Source organism: Gigantopelta aegis, chromosome 14 (genome assembly GCF_016097555.1).
Source record: "Gigantopelta aegis isolate Gae_Host chromosome 14, Gae_host_genome, whole genome shotgun sequence".
In the NCBI taxonomy this organism is placed as follows: domain Eukaryota; kingdom Metazoa; phylum Mollusca; class Gastropoda; order Neomphalida; family Peltospiridae; genus Gigantopelta; species Gigantopelta aegis.
Genome location: NC_054712.1, coordinates 27,636,656 through 27,652,878, shown reverse-complemented (window position 1 = coordinate 27,652,878; position 16,223 = coordinate 27,636,656). Strand labels below are relative to the sequence as shown.

At 34.5% G+C, this 16,223-nt stretch overlaps 1 protein-coding gene across 2 annotated transcripts in view; it reads right to left on the bottom strand.

Moving 5' to 3' along the window:
• Window positions 1-934: 934 nt before the first annotated feature.
• The window catches only part of LOC121388249 (retinoblastoma-like protein 1), a 158,398-nt gene continuing 143,109 nt past the window's right edge, over window positions 935-16,223 (bottom strand). For both annotated transcript variants that reach the window (XM_041519515.1, XM_041519516.1), the window contains 3 exons: window positions 14,046-14,108; window positions 2,508-2,672; window positions 935-1,803 (listed from right to left, as the gene is read on the bottom strand). In XM_041519515.1, the coding sequence (XP_041375449.1) occupies window positions 1,615-1,803; window positions 2,508-2,672; window positions 14,046-14,108 (417 nt within the window). In that variant the 3' untranslated portion in view covers window positions 935-1,614. The remainder of the gene's footprint in view (window positions 1,804-2,507; window positions 2,673-14,045; window positions 14,109-16,223) is intronic.

Genomic DNA, 16,223 nt, shown 5'->3' with positions numbered 1-16,223 from the left:
TTATTGATGGCAAAGTCCAAAATCACAACTGCAGGTTTAAGACAAAATAATCTCTTTGTTATAGTGTTGAATGTAAATTTAATTTCAAAAAGTATAAGTAACTTCGTGGTCCAAATATTTCTGCCCTACAAATGTAGCTAACAAATTATTAAACACAAACTTTTTTCCTTGCAAGAAACTTGAACATTTTAACAGATACGTAATATCCACACTGGCTAAATTTGTACAATAAAATGTTTCATGACATATTAATTCTGCTGAGTTTTTTGTCGGGTGGTGAAAGCACGAATCCCACTTTGAATGTAATCAACACACTGCCAATGAAGAAAAAAATGTGTGGTCTCTGTGATTTTATAACAAATCAAATTTTACGAGACACGATTTGGTGATTTCATAACATCACAGTCATCAAGTTCAGCACATTTATTGATGGAAACAAACATGGCAATACAATTCCATTGTTGATCAACTTCTGGGGTAGATCCATAAATTATTTTGGTGGTGGGGGTTTAACGTGAAACGAACACACACTCTCTTCAAAAGAGCATCCAGTGGACAAAGAAATTAAGAAGACAAAAAGGGGGCACCTGAATATTTTTTTAGGGTGGACAGGTCTCTCAGTCCCCGACACCTGGATTAACATCTGAACTTTAATTCACAGCTAGCATAGCAGTGTCAATAACAATATATAGGTGCAATGTTGGGACTCACGGAAACATCCACATGTCTCAACAAGGTTAATTATTTTATTGTTTAAAAAAATTTATTTTGTTTTATAGAAACTGTCCTGATTTTGCTGCTATTGTAACCTGTTAAGAAATAACATATTAAATATATTTTCTTTTTAGAATATCCATGTTTGTATATTAAATGTTTCTGGTTGTTCTAACGTTTGTAATGACTCAAATTTCATTTAATTGCTGTATATATCTATTTTTCATACATATAAAATTATTTGGATGTAAAATCCAGGTTGGACTACTACAAACATTAGGATGGCTAGAAGCACACTATATTATACACACACAGATATTCTAAACAAACAAAAAATGTATTTGAAGTGAAAAACCCTTTGGTCTATTTTAGAAGGTATTTGTTCGTTTCAACATCACACTCGTTTTATTTTATTGTAAGTTATACAGATGCATCACAAGTTTGTATAGAAAATGTTGGAATTTGGATAACAACATTTCTTCATATTAGAATTACTACCAAACAGCTATATAGGGTTGCAAACAAATTACTATGTATTTTTACATGGATTACAACTAATTTTGAGGGTAGAATGATGGAAATATGTGGTAAACGGGTCTCAGGTTAGCACATTTTGCCCAAATGTCAAATTTTTGCCCGAATTTGAGGTTTTTCTCCAGCCCCCGTCTCATATGCTTATGAGATTAACCGAACTCGGAATCCATTTTCACAGGCCGAAACTAGTGTCTGCGGCTTTCATATGTAGTTTTAGTAATTAAACAGGTTCTGTAAGCTGGAAACACGTTACAACATCAGCAAACTTAGGAGAGTCCCTTAACTCTCACAGGACTAGGCTTTGTCACTCACACACTCGCTCACACACACACACACCCATATACACGAACATTAATCAATAATGCATCATTTGGCTGCCCCGTTAACTTCCTGCCTCTCGGAGTTGATGTCCTGGAGGCGGCGCATGAAGTGGCTGCCACACATGCGCTTGTTCGGGCTGTCCACCGAGTCCTCATCCATGTTGACCTCCAGCTGCCGCTTGCCGCTCAGTTTGCGCTCGCCCATGCGAATCATGTTATTTATTGCACGTAGTTCCTGAAAGCAAATGTTAAAGAACACCATTTTATCATACTGCAACCAATGACAATAGAAGAATGAGTTTTGGCCTATAGTCCTTCCCACGGGGAACGCCTTTTTTTCATACTATAGGATTTACTCAAAGTTATTGATTTTTGAGCCGATTACTTTCTAAATTGCACACAAAAATATGTGGGATTTTTTGTGATTTCGAAAACACTTTCTTTCTCACATCAAACCACACTGAAATTAAATACAAAATACATTTTTGTAGGAGGATGGAACAGACTATAACAAACAAAAGCAAGTTCAGGTAGCAAAGACGGCAATTGCAATAGTTGTGACATAAACTGCCATAGGTCAGGGGCCTTACCGATGGCAGATCTGCAGAATAAAAATGATAGCTGTCAGTTAAAGGATAATTTTTGGTTTTCAATTTCTTTTTTAATTGTTGCAAAAATTACTAGTTTAAAATTGCCACAGACAGATATCTAAATTGATATAGGTGAGTATTTTGGCTACAGCAAAACCTTTCAAAATTGCTGGAACAAAGTGTTATGTCTGAGCCCAGAACTTTTTTTAAGTCTTTAAGTTTTTAACATTTTACTAAACTAATTTTTTTCTTATTTTTTTCTGATAGTGACCAATTTTCAAATTTCTCAACAGAAAAAAAAGAAAAAAAAGACTGACCCCTATGAATCTGTATTACTGAGCTTGCTTACCTTGGCTGGACTCCTATTAATACAGTACGAGATGCCTTTTGGCTGTGTGGGCTTGTTCATGTGGATGTTGTGCGGAGATATGTACACAGAGTATTTGCTCGACACTCGTCTTGGAGACGATGGCTGGTTTCTCACCAGTGGCAGGAGAGACAATGGTGGTGCACTCTGATGAGAAAATAATGAACAAGTGATATTAACATTTAACAGAAATTTCAATTTCACGCAGATAAAAAACAACAACAATCTACTTGATGAACATAAAGCAATTTGTTGAAAGTTTTCATTCATCAAATTACATATTTATATATCTATCTATCTATATCTATATCTATCTATACATCTATCTATATCTATATATATCTATATATCTATATCTATCTATGTATATATACCAGTGCTCAATTTTAAGGATTTTGGTTGCTTGCCCAGAGGGCAAGTATGGGTTCACATTGAGGTTGACCCTCCAAACATTTGGTTGCCCTGATTTCATCTGTGTTTTGAAAATAGAGTTATATTTATATTTTAATAAAACAGCAACCAACAGGTTTGGAATTAACATGTTGTCACTATAAAATGTAATATGTACTGTCTGACAATAAAATACATCACTTTTTAATATTTTATCAGTTTTGTTTTATTTCATGTTCAGACCTTCATTCTTGAAAAAAAAAATCACACTCCTCAAAATGCTTACGAGGGGGGTGGAAATCACACTCCTCAAAATGCAGAGGAGGGAAAAATTGCACCTCTCAAAATAATCAGAATTAGGCAATAGACCGAGAGGAATTGCACCCATGAACATGATTAAGTTTGAGGAGTAATGATTTTTAAATTAAATATCTTAAGAATTTTGTGTTTTCAAAATAAATATCCTAAATTAACTAATATAATGGTTGTATGAAGGAATGAGCCATTGCAGTCTTACACAAGAAAAATAAACACCATGAACACATTTATCGATTTCATATGTATTATATGCATATCATGTTGCACTAAAATTCTGAATCATGATAATCTGTTGTCTGTTTATGAATAAAGAATTGAAACTGATTTGTTTGTACTTATTCTGTTTTATTTTAAACAAGTACAATGATATGATTTCTCCATGGACACAAACCTGTGAACTGAATGTGAATTGACATTGTAACAACTATGGTATTATTAAGAATTCTAACTGTAAAATGTCTAATAAGTCTCACACAAATAATGTCAGTAGGCCTATTTGCAAATCATTTAAACTAAAAAGAAATTAAAAGTGAAACAACCACATGGCACAGGGTTACCACATTTATCATGATATCATAATATACATGTTATGTACCTGCAAATTATCTATTTAAAACAAAATTATAATAATGTCATAACAGAGAAAATGTCAACATCTATTGTTTTCTTGCCACTTGTACATATTAAAATATAGGAAATATAGGAATTTGCATATCAAAATATAGGAGTTTTATAGGAATTTTTAGGTCAAATATAGGAGTCTTATAGGAAAATTTGGACCGATTGTCACGATTATAGGCATTTTACACGGATTTCTAAAGACATTTACATTACTAATCAGGGTTAGATCTTCACCATTTTTTTCAGGGTGTTAACAGGACTACCTTGCTTTCATTTCATATAGTCCCTTGAAGTTTTAAGTGGTCCATAGTTTTAAACTATTTGTTTTATCTCGAACAATCTCTTATTCATTGTGATCCATTATTGATAAACTCACTGTAGATATATATAGAACTATTATAATTGTTTCAATCAAAACATTTGTTTAATGTTAGATAATAGATTCAACAAAATAAATAATATTAAATGATGTACCCCGAGATGAATAACTGATTGAAACATGCAAGCAGTTTTGCGTTAAAATGGGGATGGCATTTTTGTAACTCAGTGGAAATTAATATGCACCGTATCGGTAATTTCTGTATTGGCATTTCTACTGGCACACCTTGTCTAAATTTAACTCTGATGACGCGTGTAACGTTTTACGAAAACCTGTGACAACTGCCAATCGACATATTATTATTGTTTTGCTGAGAATGGTCAATTTCGTAGTTCTTTTATTCTGACGTGACGTTGGTAAATTAAACTACCATTCTATGAAAATGTTTGAGGAATCTGGCGGTTATGTTCCGAATTCAAGATGATTAAATTTTGGCGGAAGACTGCATCGACTACAAAATGTGTAACTCATGCATGTTCATTTTAGACTGGATGCGGTAACAGTTCTGACCAAAATAATGTTCATCGCGTACTGTACATGAATATGATATGATGGGGTCCAGTAAAGTTATACTCAATATAACTGTTCATCGCGTACTGTACATGAATATGATATGATGGGGTCCAGCAAAGTTATACTCAATATAACTGTTTTCTGAACAAGCCTGTTTCTGCTGGAGATCCACAAAACGTTACATCTGTGCTAAATAAATCTTTAAATTCCAGGTGGTCCAACGGACTACGTGTTTGCAGCTTCAGGTAATCCTGTTAATTTTCAGGTAGTCTCAGACTACCAGACAACTGTTAAGATCGAACCCTGCTAATGTATGTTCTTACCTTGCGTATGTACACAAGATACCATCTACTACCTCAACAATTATATATCAAGGCTTGCCAGCAGTTCATGCCCATATCCAGGATACTTTGAAAGTTGGTGCATCTTGTATCAGTAATATATCCTCCTCACCTCATCAGGTGAGCAGTATCTTAATTGGCACTTGATACAGATCTCCCACATTCAAAGTACAGTCGAACCTGGTCTAACAGTAACCTGTACATAACGGTCACCTGCCTATAACAACCATTATAAATCCCCCCAATGCATTTCCTTCCTTGTTTGACCTGTACATAACGGTCACCTGTCCATAACGGCCAGCGGTCACTATTTTCCACCCAAAATCACAGGTTGAACCTGCTATAACGGTCACAAGATAATCGTCGTGAAGACTTTTTGGGGGTTTAATTTTTGTCCCTGGTTATGTCTTTCGATCATCTTAAAAATTATAAATTAAATGTGTTTATGTGGCCATCTCTGTAGCTTTGGGTTTATTTTCCGTCAAAGTAAAGTTCAATTGTAATTCTCTGATCGTAATTGAAAAACAAATGGACACTTCCGTGACACGCAGTTACTGGTGGTGTAATTCGATTGGTTCTCAGCATCCTCACTGAACAGTAAACAACTTCCCATTGGCTGTACATAGTGTAATCTGTATGGATGGTCACTCTATTGAGTCTCGAGAAACTAAACAAATGAGGTATTATGTTAGGTGTTTCATTGTTTATGATTGGTAAATAAACATGAATTGCTGAAGGCAGCGGTCATTGAAGATGCCCCGTGTTAGGATTATTTAAGCGACTCCTGATCTTATTCAGCTGTAATCAACGGTCATACTCCACTGAAGGATTAGTGGTGATATGAAACAAACAAATGAATTAAACAGGTCACATGCTTATTAACCTTCAATTAAACAAAATATCTTCTGCAAGTCAATGTTAGTGTTTGCGAAATATATTAACAAATACATTTGTATGCAAAATACCACCGAAAAATAGTACTGCTTTAACGTTAGAATAGAGAATCGACATTATTAACAAATCTGAGAAAGGTAATTTAAGTGCACGAAAGATCGCTGATCATTTTGGTGTAGGACGTTTTCAGATTAATTCTATTTTAAAAAGGAAAGCTGATGTTCTGGCCGATTTTGACAATAATGTTTCAGCCGAAAGAAAAAGGCAGAAGAAAGCAACAGGCAATGATGACATAAACAAGCTAGTGTGGGAATGGTTTAAAAATGCGACATCTTTGTTTTATGCTATGTTGTGATATGCTTTAGTATATGGTTATAATTTTGAACCTGTATATAAGGGTCACCTGTCTATAACAGCCACTTTTGAAGGTCCCTTGGGTGGCCGTTATGTACAGGTTTGACTCTTATCTTCTAAATTTCTGACAGGGTGGCTACCTTTCACTGCAAATACAACTCAGTAACATATTTTATTCATCAGCATTTTGGCAAAGCAATTGAGTCAAATACAGGAAATATAGGAAATCAATCACAATATAGGAGTTTTATAGGATCCTATAAAAAATATAGGTCTGGGAGGCCTGATATCGTACTACAATTTTTATAAATATATATTTTACAAACAGGATTAACTTTCATTATCAGTGTACTGTTAACACATCATTTATTATATTACTAATTCGAATCATAGCAACCCATCAAACCCCCCCCCCCCCCCCAAAAAAAAAACCAACCAAAAGAAAAAAACCTAACGTAAATTTAATTTTAAAACACATGCTTTACACTCAGTAAATTTGAATTACTGAGTTGAAATTAAATCGGTGTATGTTTGTTTAAGGTGCCAGTCAACCGATCACATGTACTAGAAATCTGACTGTACCAAGGTCAATGTCCTTGGCTTTAAATTATGTGGCAGTATCATGAAACAGAAAGTAGAAATGTCTGGGAGTACGTCGCTATGCTATCAACGAAAACAAAACCTGCTTTACTAAATTAGTTTTTTTGTTGGTGTACGTGTTTACTGTGATATCAACATGTTTAAAACATTATACACATCATAGAATTATTGGACAACGCACCTATTTATTCATTTTTTTACGTGATCAAAACGACAGTGTAAAATACATTTCACGATCACTACCTGTATGAACAAAACAAACCAACAAGATCTAATAAGTGAACTCCTAGCTGATTGGCTCAGTAAAAAGATAACCAACCAATCGTGTTTTAATGTATAAAAAAAAGTATTCTAGGAAGTTCATTGTGAACAGAATTTAAAGGTCTGTCGCGCTGTGAATTGGATTCAATAAATAATTAAATTGCAGAATTAAAAAAAAAAATACAAGCGTGATTTGTTCAATTTAGGGGCACGTTATTTCGCACCAGTCAGATTGAGTTGACGGGGGTACACGGGTTATAATACACATGTAAACGTAGGGCCTAAATGTTCAAGATTTTTGTGATTTGGTGACACATCAGCTATTTTGCAATCGAATGCACTCTATATTCCAACTGAACGCACTGGAATGTTTCCTATTCCGAATACTTCAGCCGATTACGATTTTTCCCGATGTCTCACAGAATTGCCCGAGGTTTTCTGAGTGGCAAACAAACCCACGTGATTTCAACTGATTGCCTGATGCTTTAAATAATGACAGTTTAAAAGCAATTGTCGGCAAGGGAACTGCACAATATTATGGGACACAACTCGCTGTTTGGTGTAAAAAAAAAAAGGTTTAAAATTGAGCGCCGATATACATACACACACACAAAAACAAAGTCCCGAGTTACACTTACACGGCAGGGGTTGGAGCAGCATATTCATATTTACAAAACAGACTTAAATGCAGCATTTGACAACCTTTTTCACTAGCCGTCAGGCATGGCAATAGTAGTTATTTACTAGCCCAATATTGAATATCACTAGCCGTGAGAGTGGGACTGCCATAATCTAGAAGCCCTACAAAGACAATAAATTACAGGGTAACGTCAGGCTGATCAATGTGAAGTTTTCTTTATTACTTCACCTGGTTTTGTGTGGCGTATTTTAATTTCGGATCAGAGTTTCCGTTTAATATGGGTGAGTTAAAAATCTGCCAATTCTATAAATCATGGTTCATGCAACTTTAAGAAGACATTTTAAACATTGCAAATATTTCCAAGGAATGTTTCTCCACTATACAATTATTGTTACATTATCTACTATGGGCTATACAAATAAAAAAACAAGGAAATGTTTTTATTTAACGGCGCACTCAACACATTTTATTTACGGTTATATGGCATTGGACTTATGGTTGAGGACCACAGATATAGAGAGAGGAAACCTGCTGTCGCAACTTCATGGGCTACTCTTTTTCGATTAGCAGTAGGGAGTTCGCTAAACCAAGATGGCGGCCAGCGAATTCCTTTGTTTTACCGATAATGGGTTTTTAATTTCAAGTAAAATTGTTCTGAATGAGCTTTAATATTAATTATGGAAATTAATAAAACACTTTATTAAATGTCATTAAAATCTATTTCTCTTACTGTGTTGTGTTATTAATATTCTGTTTTATTTATATTAAACAATTAAAATGATCAATTAATCAAGTTGCGATCCTCCATTGTTTTGGATGGCCAAGTACCCATTCTCTTCAACAAGCGATTAGGACCTCAGCCCATCTAAGTATATCAACCAATCAGCATTCATTATGTAGGGGAATCCTGTCTGAATCGCGTCATACTAGTGAAAACCAGGTCAGATTATTCGATGTTTTGCTACGATCGAAAGAAGAAAGAAAATCGAAAAATTTCTGAAGAAAAAAGCAGGTACACTGATCTAACTGTACGTATTATACAAACTGATGTCTTCTAAACACATATAAATAACTTTTAGATCGAAATAATATTGAGCTGAAGTAGTATTTATAGAGTTTTGAATCTGTAAAAATGGCAAGCCCCAAACCAATTTAAAAATGGCAGATTTTTCGTCTGCAATAGCAAAAGTTGCCGGCATATTTCAGAAGACGATTAACTGCTGCAATGTAATTATTTACGATGGAGAAATGCAAATTCTAATTTTGTTTAATGTTATTTATTTTATATAAGACTTATTTTAGTAATTAATTACTTTATAGCTGAAATGATGGAATTATTTATCCCTCCACCAAAATAATAGCCGGGGAACCTATGTCAAAATTTTGTACACAAAGGTAACTCCTTTTTTTTTTCTTCCTTTTTTTCCAGCTCTGAAGTTGGCAATGCTCAATCCATCAAATGGCTGAATTACTTTGGCAGGATGTGTCTTTTCTTGACAGAATTGCTGATGGAACAGCAGAAAATGTCTCGTGTCTTGTTACCTTTGGCCTGTACTTGACTATACTGACAACTTTAGAAGACTGTGCTAGAAACATTCAGATTTTTATGCCAAAGGTGTTAAAATCAATTAGTCCTGATGTAGTTTTACCAGCTAAAATTTCTAACTTGACTTGTTCAGTGAAAAAAGCAATTGAGAAAGCTAAAAAGTGTGGTAATGAAATTGAAGTCTTGGCACAAGCAATACCCTCATTATATCGGGAAGAAGCAAAGATTGCAGAACATGATTCTATCACTGTAGGATTCATTCTTGAGTTAAGACGATTCCATAGGAAGTTTAATCTTCCATGGAAACTTGCCATCAGTTGGCTTTGTAAAATCTGTACCATTTCACTGAATGATGTTCCAAATGAAGGTGCTGTTTGCAACCAGTGGACAAAACTATATGAAAAAAGAGCAAAGTTGGTTGATCAGGAAAAAATAACTAACTTTGAAAACCAACCATATCAAGTGCCGAAAACAATTCAAGTCTCCGACAATGCAGACGGTAACACAGACAAGCCTGATGAACATAAAGTCACAAACCATATGTCAAGAAAAGATATTTATCTACAACCAGATGCTGAAATTAGTTTGTTGTTGGAAGAAATGGCGATGTCATCTGTTCAACATAAACAGTGTATTAAGGAAAGAAATTGTGCACTTGCAGCAGTTGCTTGCAAGAGAAGACAACTGGAAGATATGCAGGGGAAGTTAACCAGCCAAATAAAAAAGACATCAGTTTTAAGAAATCAACTTGCAAAGTTCACTCCAAGAAATGCTAACAAGCGCGAAAAAAGAAAAGAAGATAAAATTTATAAACAGAAACAAGAGCTGCAGAATTTTGAAAAAGAAATAAAAAGCCTGAATAATCAGCTGATTAGTGAGCAACATATAAAGATCACACTTGAAGAAAAAGTTCATACCAGCATAAAAGCAACAATTAATGCTCAGAAGTGTGCTTCACGGTGCAAAGTTGCATGGAAGAAACTGAAAAATGCAAACAGTTTGGAAAATAATGAAAATCAAACAACATCAAGCCTCCGAATGAGAGTTTCGGAACTTGAGTTACAAAACACTGAACTGAAGGACAAACTTGAAACACTTCTGGAGAATTCGACGGTTCAAACATATGACAAAAAAAAGTAGTTAGATGACGTGCGAGAAACGTATTGGGAATTGTTAGCTAGTGGTGTGAGTGTAGATAAATGTGAAAAAGTTATCCGTACTGTTGCCGAAAAGCTGTGTAAGAAACAAATTGGGAGACTACCAAAGAAAACCTGCACCAGTCTCTTGCAAACGGAGGCAATGATTGTGTCACAAGGACAAGTAGCTGCAGCTATGCTGGATTCGAGTAATCAAAATACTTTACACACAGACGGTACGAAAAGACGCTTCCGTGAGTATGCTGGGTACCAGGTTTCCACTGGTGAAGGCAACAGCTTTTCCATGGGTTTGCAGGAGCTAACAACGGGTGATGCCGAAAGTTTCCTTCCAGGCAGCTTAACGACATTAAATGAATTGGCCGAGGCTGTTAGCACCACCGAAGCTGAAAAGTCTGGTGTCTATGCACAGCTGCTAACATCAATTAAAAACACTATGACAGATAGACATGTCAACAAAAAATTCAAGAAGCGTCTTGAAGAAGTCAAAGAAGATGTATTACAAAAGTTTGTAACTGACTGGGATAGTTTAACAGAAAACGAAAAAAAGAACTTGACGGAAATCCACGGGCTTTACTGTGGACTACATGTTCTTATCAACATGGCATCAGCAGCAAAAGGTGTTATGGGTTTCACCCATGATCTGATATACCAGTGTTGTAAAGCACTAACCGAAAGTGGATGCACTAAATCTGGATGTGGTGGTGAATTCAGAGCTTTTCTCGAAGCACGAAATAAGAAATGTCATCTCATAACATTTATTGGCAATCGTTTTAATGTCCTTTTCGTCAATGGTGCTGGTGTTCATTACCACTGGAGTGACATTTGCTCTTTTTTTCATGATGGCTACTGTGGCCAAAAGAATAAACTATTACAAGCTATTTCGAGTGGCATACAGAATGTTAATAACAAAGCGATGTGTCGGGCTTTAGGCATTATTGAAAAAATCATAACCGGTCCACTTTGGCGACTCTTGGAAGAAAAGGGACATATTTTTGAAATGAACATTCACTGGGAGCATCTCTACAACAGTGTTTTAAAGCTTAGTAAAGATGCAACAGATCTTCTTCATGGTGAGCCCGTATTCACAGGTGTTTCTATCACAAAGGACTGTGTATGGGCTGATTTGTTCAGCCCTCAGGACACTGACTTTGAAACCAAAACCAAAGACAGCCTAGAAACAGTATTGCTATCATTTATTCCCTTGCTTTCTTGCCAGTTACAAGATCAGCTACCAGGTGGAAAGTACCACCAACCTAGTCAGCAAGTTATGGAGGAAACTGCTGGAGTTCCTAGACATAACAAAATATCTGAAGCCAACTTTGGTGACCTTGACAGACTTGTAAAGCGGGCACCACAAAAGACAACATCATCACAAGCAGGAGCTATTCTCTATGTCAGAAACAAGACTGGCAAGTATCTGCTGTCTCTTTCCAAAAGTGAGAGAAGGAAGTATCTCGATATTGCCCGTAAGCAAGCAAAACGAAGGAGGCAAACAGAACATCAGCAATGGAAAGAAATAATTAAAAAACGCCAGCAAGTTCAGGCAGAAAGAAAGAGGAAAAGGGAAGTGAGAGATCAAAAGTCGAGAGAATCTGCACAAGAAATTGAACAGAAAGTCCATCGTGCTGGATTATGGTACACCAACAACCAAGTTGATAAAGAGATACAGATATGTCAGGCATTAAAGAGTGATAATGCAAGCAAACTAGCAGTTAAGGAACAGATCAAATATCATGTCCAGGTGCGAAAAGTTATTCTTATTCAAAAATCTCTAGCTAAATTCCAGAAAGATAAGCAGCCTCTTTCACTGACCCAGCTGGCAGAAAATTTAAAAACTATCATCAGACTCCATCCATTACCAAATGCTTTGGAACTTTCATTTAATGCAGTTGCATCTTCACAGCATTTGCCCCAAAAGAGGAAAAAAACCCAATCCGTTTCCCAAAGTAGAAAAAAGCAGAAGATCAATCGAGAGCCACAGAGGAACCACCAATTTGTACCGAACCAAATAGTAGCTGTAGCTTATGACAGTGACTGGTTTGTAGGTGAGGTGTTGTCAGTTCGCAGTAATGAAGCAACAGTCAAATTTCTCCAAAATGTGTCTACACGCAAAGGAATTAGGGTTGTGAAGTGGCCAACACTGCATGACATAAAAGATGTGGATGCCAAATTTATACTGTCCAGTGGCTTTGACATAGCACCAAATGATTCTAGTGGACGAACATTCAATATTCCTGACAGTACAAATATATCAAAGATTTATCAGGATTATGGAAGTCGACATTTTCACTGAATTCAGAGAAGAGAGACTGATGTACATACATATATTATATATAGAACATTTGCTATATAACACTGCAATTTGATATTTTAAATTTAAATGTACAAAAAATTTCCTAAAATTCAAAATGGCCACCAGTTTTGTGCTAATTATGGCATGATGTGACATTGAGTGTATATAACAGTCATGTTCCTTGTTTGTATTCCATGGTTGAACTGGATTGAGTATTTGTTAAAGGATATGTTTTATATATATTTTTCATTAGAGAAAATTTCGAATGTCTTAATTTCAAAATGGCCGACAGCTACCTTGGACTAATTAAATACTAATGATGTGTAGAACTATATAATTTGAAATTGGACAACTGACCTGTTACCACAGATGGTTCAGCTATAGTGAAAATGAACAGTAATTTAATACACAGCGTAGCCATATAGTTGGAAGTGACAAAAACCTGAATTTGAGAAAATTCAAAATGGCTGCCAAGATGGCTGCCATCCTGTATTGCATTGCTGCTACAACAAACAAAAAACACTTTTGTGCTTGTAAGTGATATTTGATTGAATTATTTTTATAACTTGTTACTAAATAACTTGTTAATGTTACGAGTGCATGATTTGTTGTAAATTGTATGTAAATATATGCAAATTAGGTCAAGGTCATTACATTTGACAATCAAAATTTTTTAATAATCAACTCCAGCAGTCCTTTTTTTAGTAGCATTGAAAATTTGAAAACAATCTGATAAAAATTGTTGAAGATAGAGACATAAATGTACAAGAACAGTGAAAACATCATGATTCTGGTGCCATCTTTGTTTTATAGATAAACTGTAATTACCTGTCTTTGTTTCTCAAAAACCGGGCAAATTTAGCATCTTTGATTAGACATAGCTCAAAAACTACTCATCCAATTTACAAAATTCAAAGTGCATTTTGTTTCTTTTGAAGAACTGAATTGAATGTTAGAATACAATTCAATATGTTTGAAATTTTGAGTGAACTCCCTATTAGCAGCAAGGGATCTTTTATATGCACCATTCCAGACAAGATAGTACATACCACAGCCTTTGTTACACCAGTTGTGGAGCACTGGCTGGAAAATAAACACACAAATGCTGCTCATGTTTATAAACATTAAACAGATTCATATAAACAGAAGATGCAACTGTTTGTCAACATGAGCCAACTTTGGAAATGACAAAAAGAAAAAGATGACAACTCACCCCTGCCGTCTGATTCTGAGAAGAAAACTTCAGAGCAAAATCTTTAATTCTCTTTACGAACACCTGCAACAAGACAACAAATTAGTGTCATTAGTGAACAAACCGGTAATATAGCAAGTCAAGGCACTGCAAATCAAACTCTTGCTTTAAAGATGAGCAGAAAGTTAGTTTATTTTGTTTAACAACACTAGAGCACATTGATTAAATAATCATCGGCTACTGGATGTCAAAGATTTAGTCCAGTCAAATTAAGGTTTGATGTGCAACTAATTGCAACAGTAACACTTTTTACGAGAAATTACTCCGAAAGTGTTTAGAAACAACATATAAAATATCGGAAAATATTGGTTGGTCCAAACTTTGTTCCGAAAGTATATTTAAAATCAAGGGAGATAATAACATTTTGTCCTTGACATTAAATTGTTGATCAATATTTTTAGTGCTATAAAAGATAATTTTACTATATTACATGTTCTGAAAGCTTTTGTTGAAAATTAAAAATTTTAATGTGATAAATTAAGTCCAAATGTGTTTATTTTACATCAGAAAATAAACTTTCATGGCGCATGCTTCCATATTCGTTTGTGTCGTCACTGCAGTTTGTTTACATTCTAAAAACTTTCGATTTATGATAATTCTGAATAATAGATCCAATTATTCAACTCTGACATCAACAACTGTGTACTGATAGCAAATATTTAATAAAAAATATTACGAAAAATGTAATTTTGTTCTGCTGTTTAAAAAAATATTGTAAAGTTGCTCGTTCAGTTTTTATAAGTATGGAAGCCCATATGGACCTACTGCAAATAGAGTATATTTGTTTACAATTTATTTGTTAGAGACAAAATTACGAATGTTTTTTTTTCTCCATGGATATGTGAAATAGAAAAATTGCTCAATAAAATTGCTATAAAAAGATTTAAAAAAAAAAAAAAAAAAAAAAAAAAAAAAAAATATATATATATATATATATATATATATATATATATATATATATATATATATATATATATATATACCATCAATAATATAATATTGCAAATGTGTGAAAATAGACTGTTTATATTTGTGTATATTTTGTCAGACAAATTTGTTTTGTGGCTTTGGAGCATGTTTTGTTTGTTCCATTTTTATTGTTAGTGTTATTTTCTTGACTCGTTTCTTTTTAATTTCTGGAAATACTTTTGTTCTTCGTATAATTCTACTTCACTCGGCTTGTTCCATTTATTTGGTTCCACAACTTACACGTTTCACCGTTTAATTTAATTTTATTATAATATCAAAGCTTGCCTTCACATTCTTCAAAGTTTATTTTGCTTGCTTATAGTATTATACACTGGATGTACATGTAGTACTGGATATTTATTATTTATTATAGTAAATATCTCATCAACACAAAATTTACATGTGCTTCTGAAAAGAATATTCCGTGTAAAGGATTCTCAACTAAAAGTATTGTCTGTAGGTCAAGCAACACTATAGGTATCTAGTCCTCGTTTACATTCAGCTCCTTACATTCAGCTCCTTTACTGATTTCATTTGTCAAGCAACACTATAGGTATCTAGTCCTCGTTTACATTCAGCTCCTTTACTGATTTCATTTGTCAAGCAACACTATAGGTATCTAGTCCTCGTTTACATTCAGCTCCTTTACTGATTTCATTTGTCAAGCAACACTATAGGTATCTAGTCCTCGTTTACATTCAGCTCCTTTACTGATTTCATTTGTCAAGCAACACTATAGGTATCTAGTCCTCGTTTACATTCAGCTCCTTTACTGATTTCATTTGTCAAGCAACACTATAGGTATCTAGTCCTCGTTTACATTCAGCTCCTTTACTGATTTCATTTGTCATTCAACTTACCATCAATTTGGGTCCTAATGTTTTATCGATATACTCAATAACCTTGAAACTAGTGCTTCTGCCTCCCAAGGAACTGATATATTTGGTTTTGTTTATGCTTAGCAGCTTTTTACAGTGTGTTGCAGACCGCAATTCATGTACACTTGATAGAAAGAACACCTTCGACAGAATTGGAATAATAACAGGTGTTACACCCGGATCCAAAATACGAACACTTGTGTCTCAAAAGGAATTAATAACACTTTGAGAAAACTGAAATGTCTTTGTACAAGCCGACATCAAATAGCATGTCAACTATGAAATTGGATAA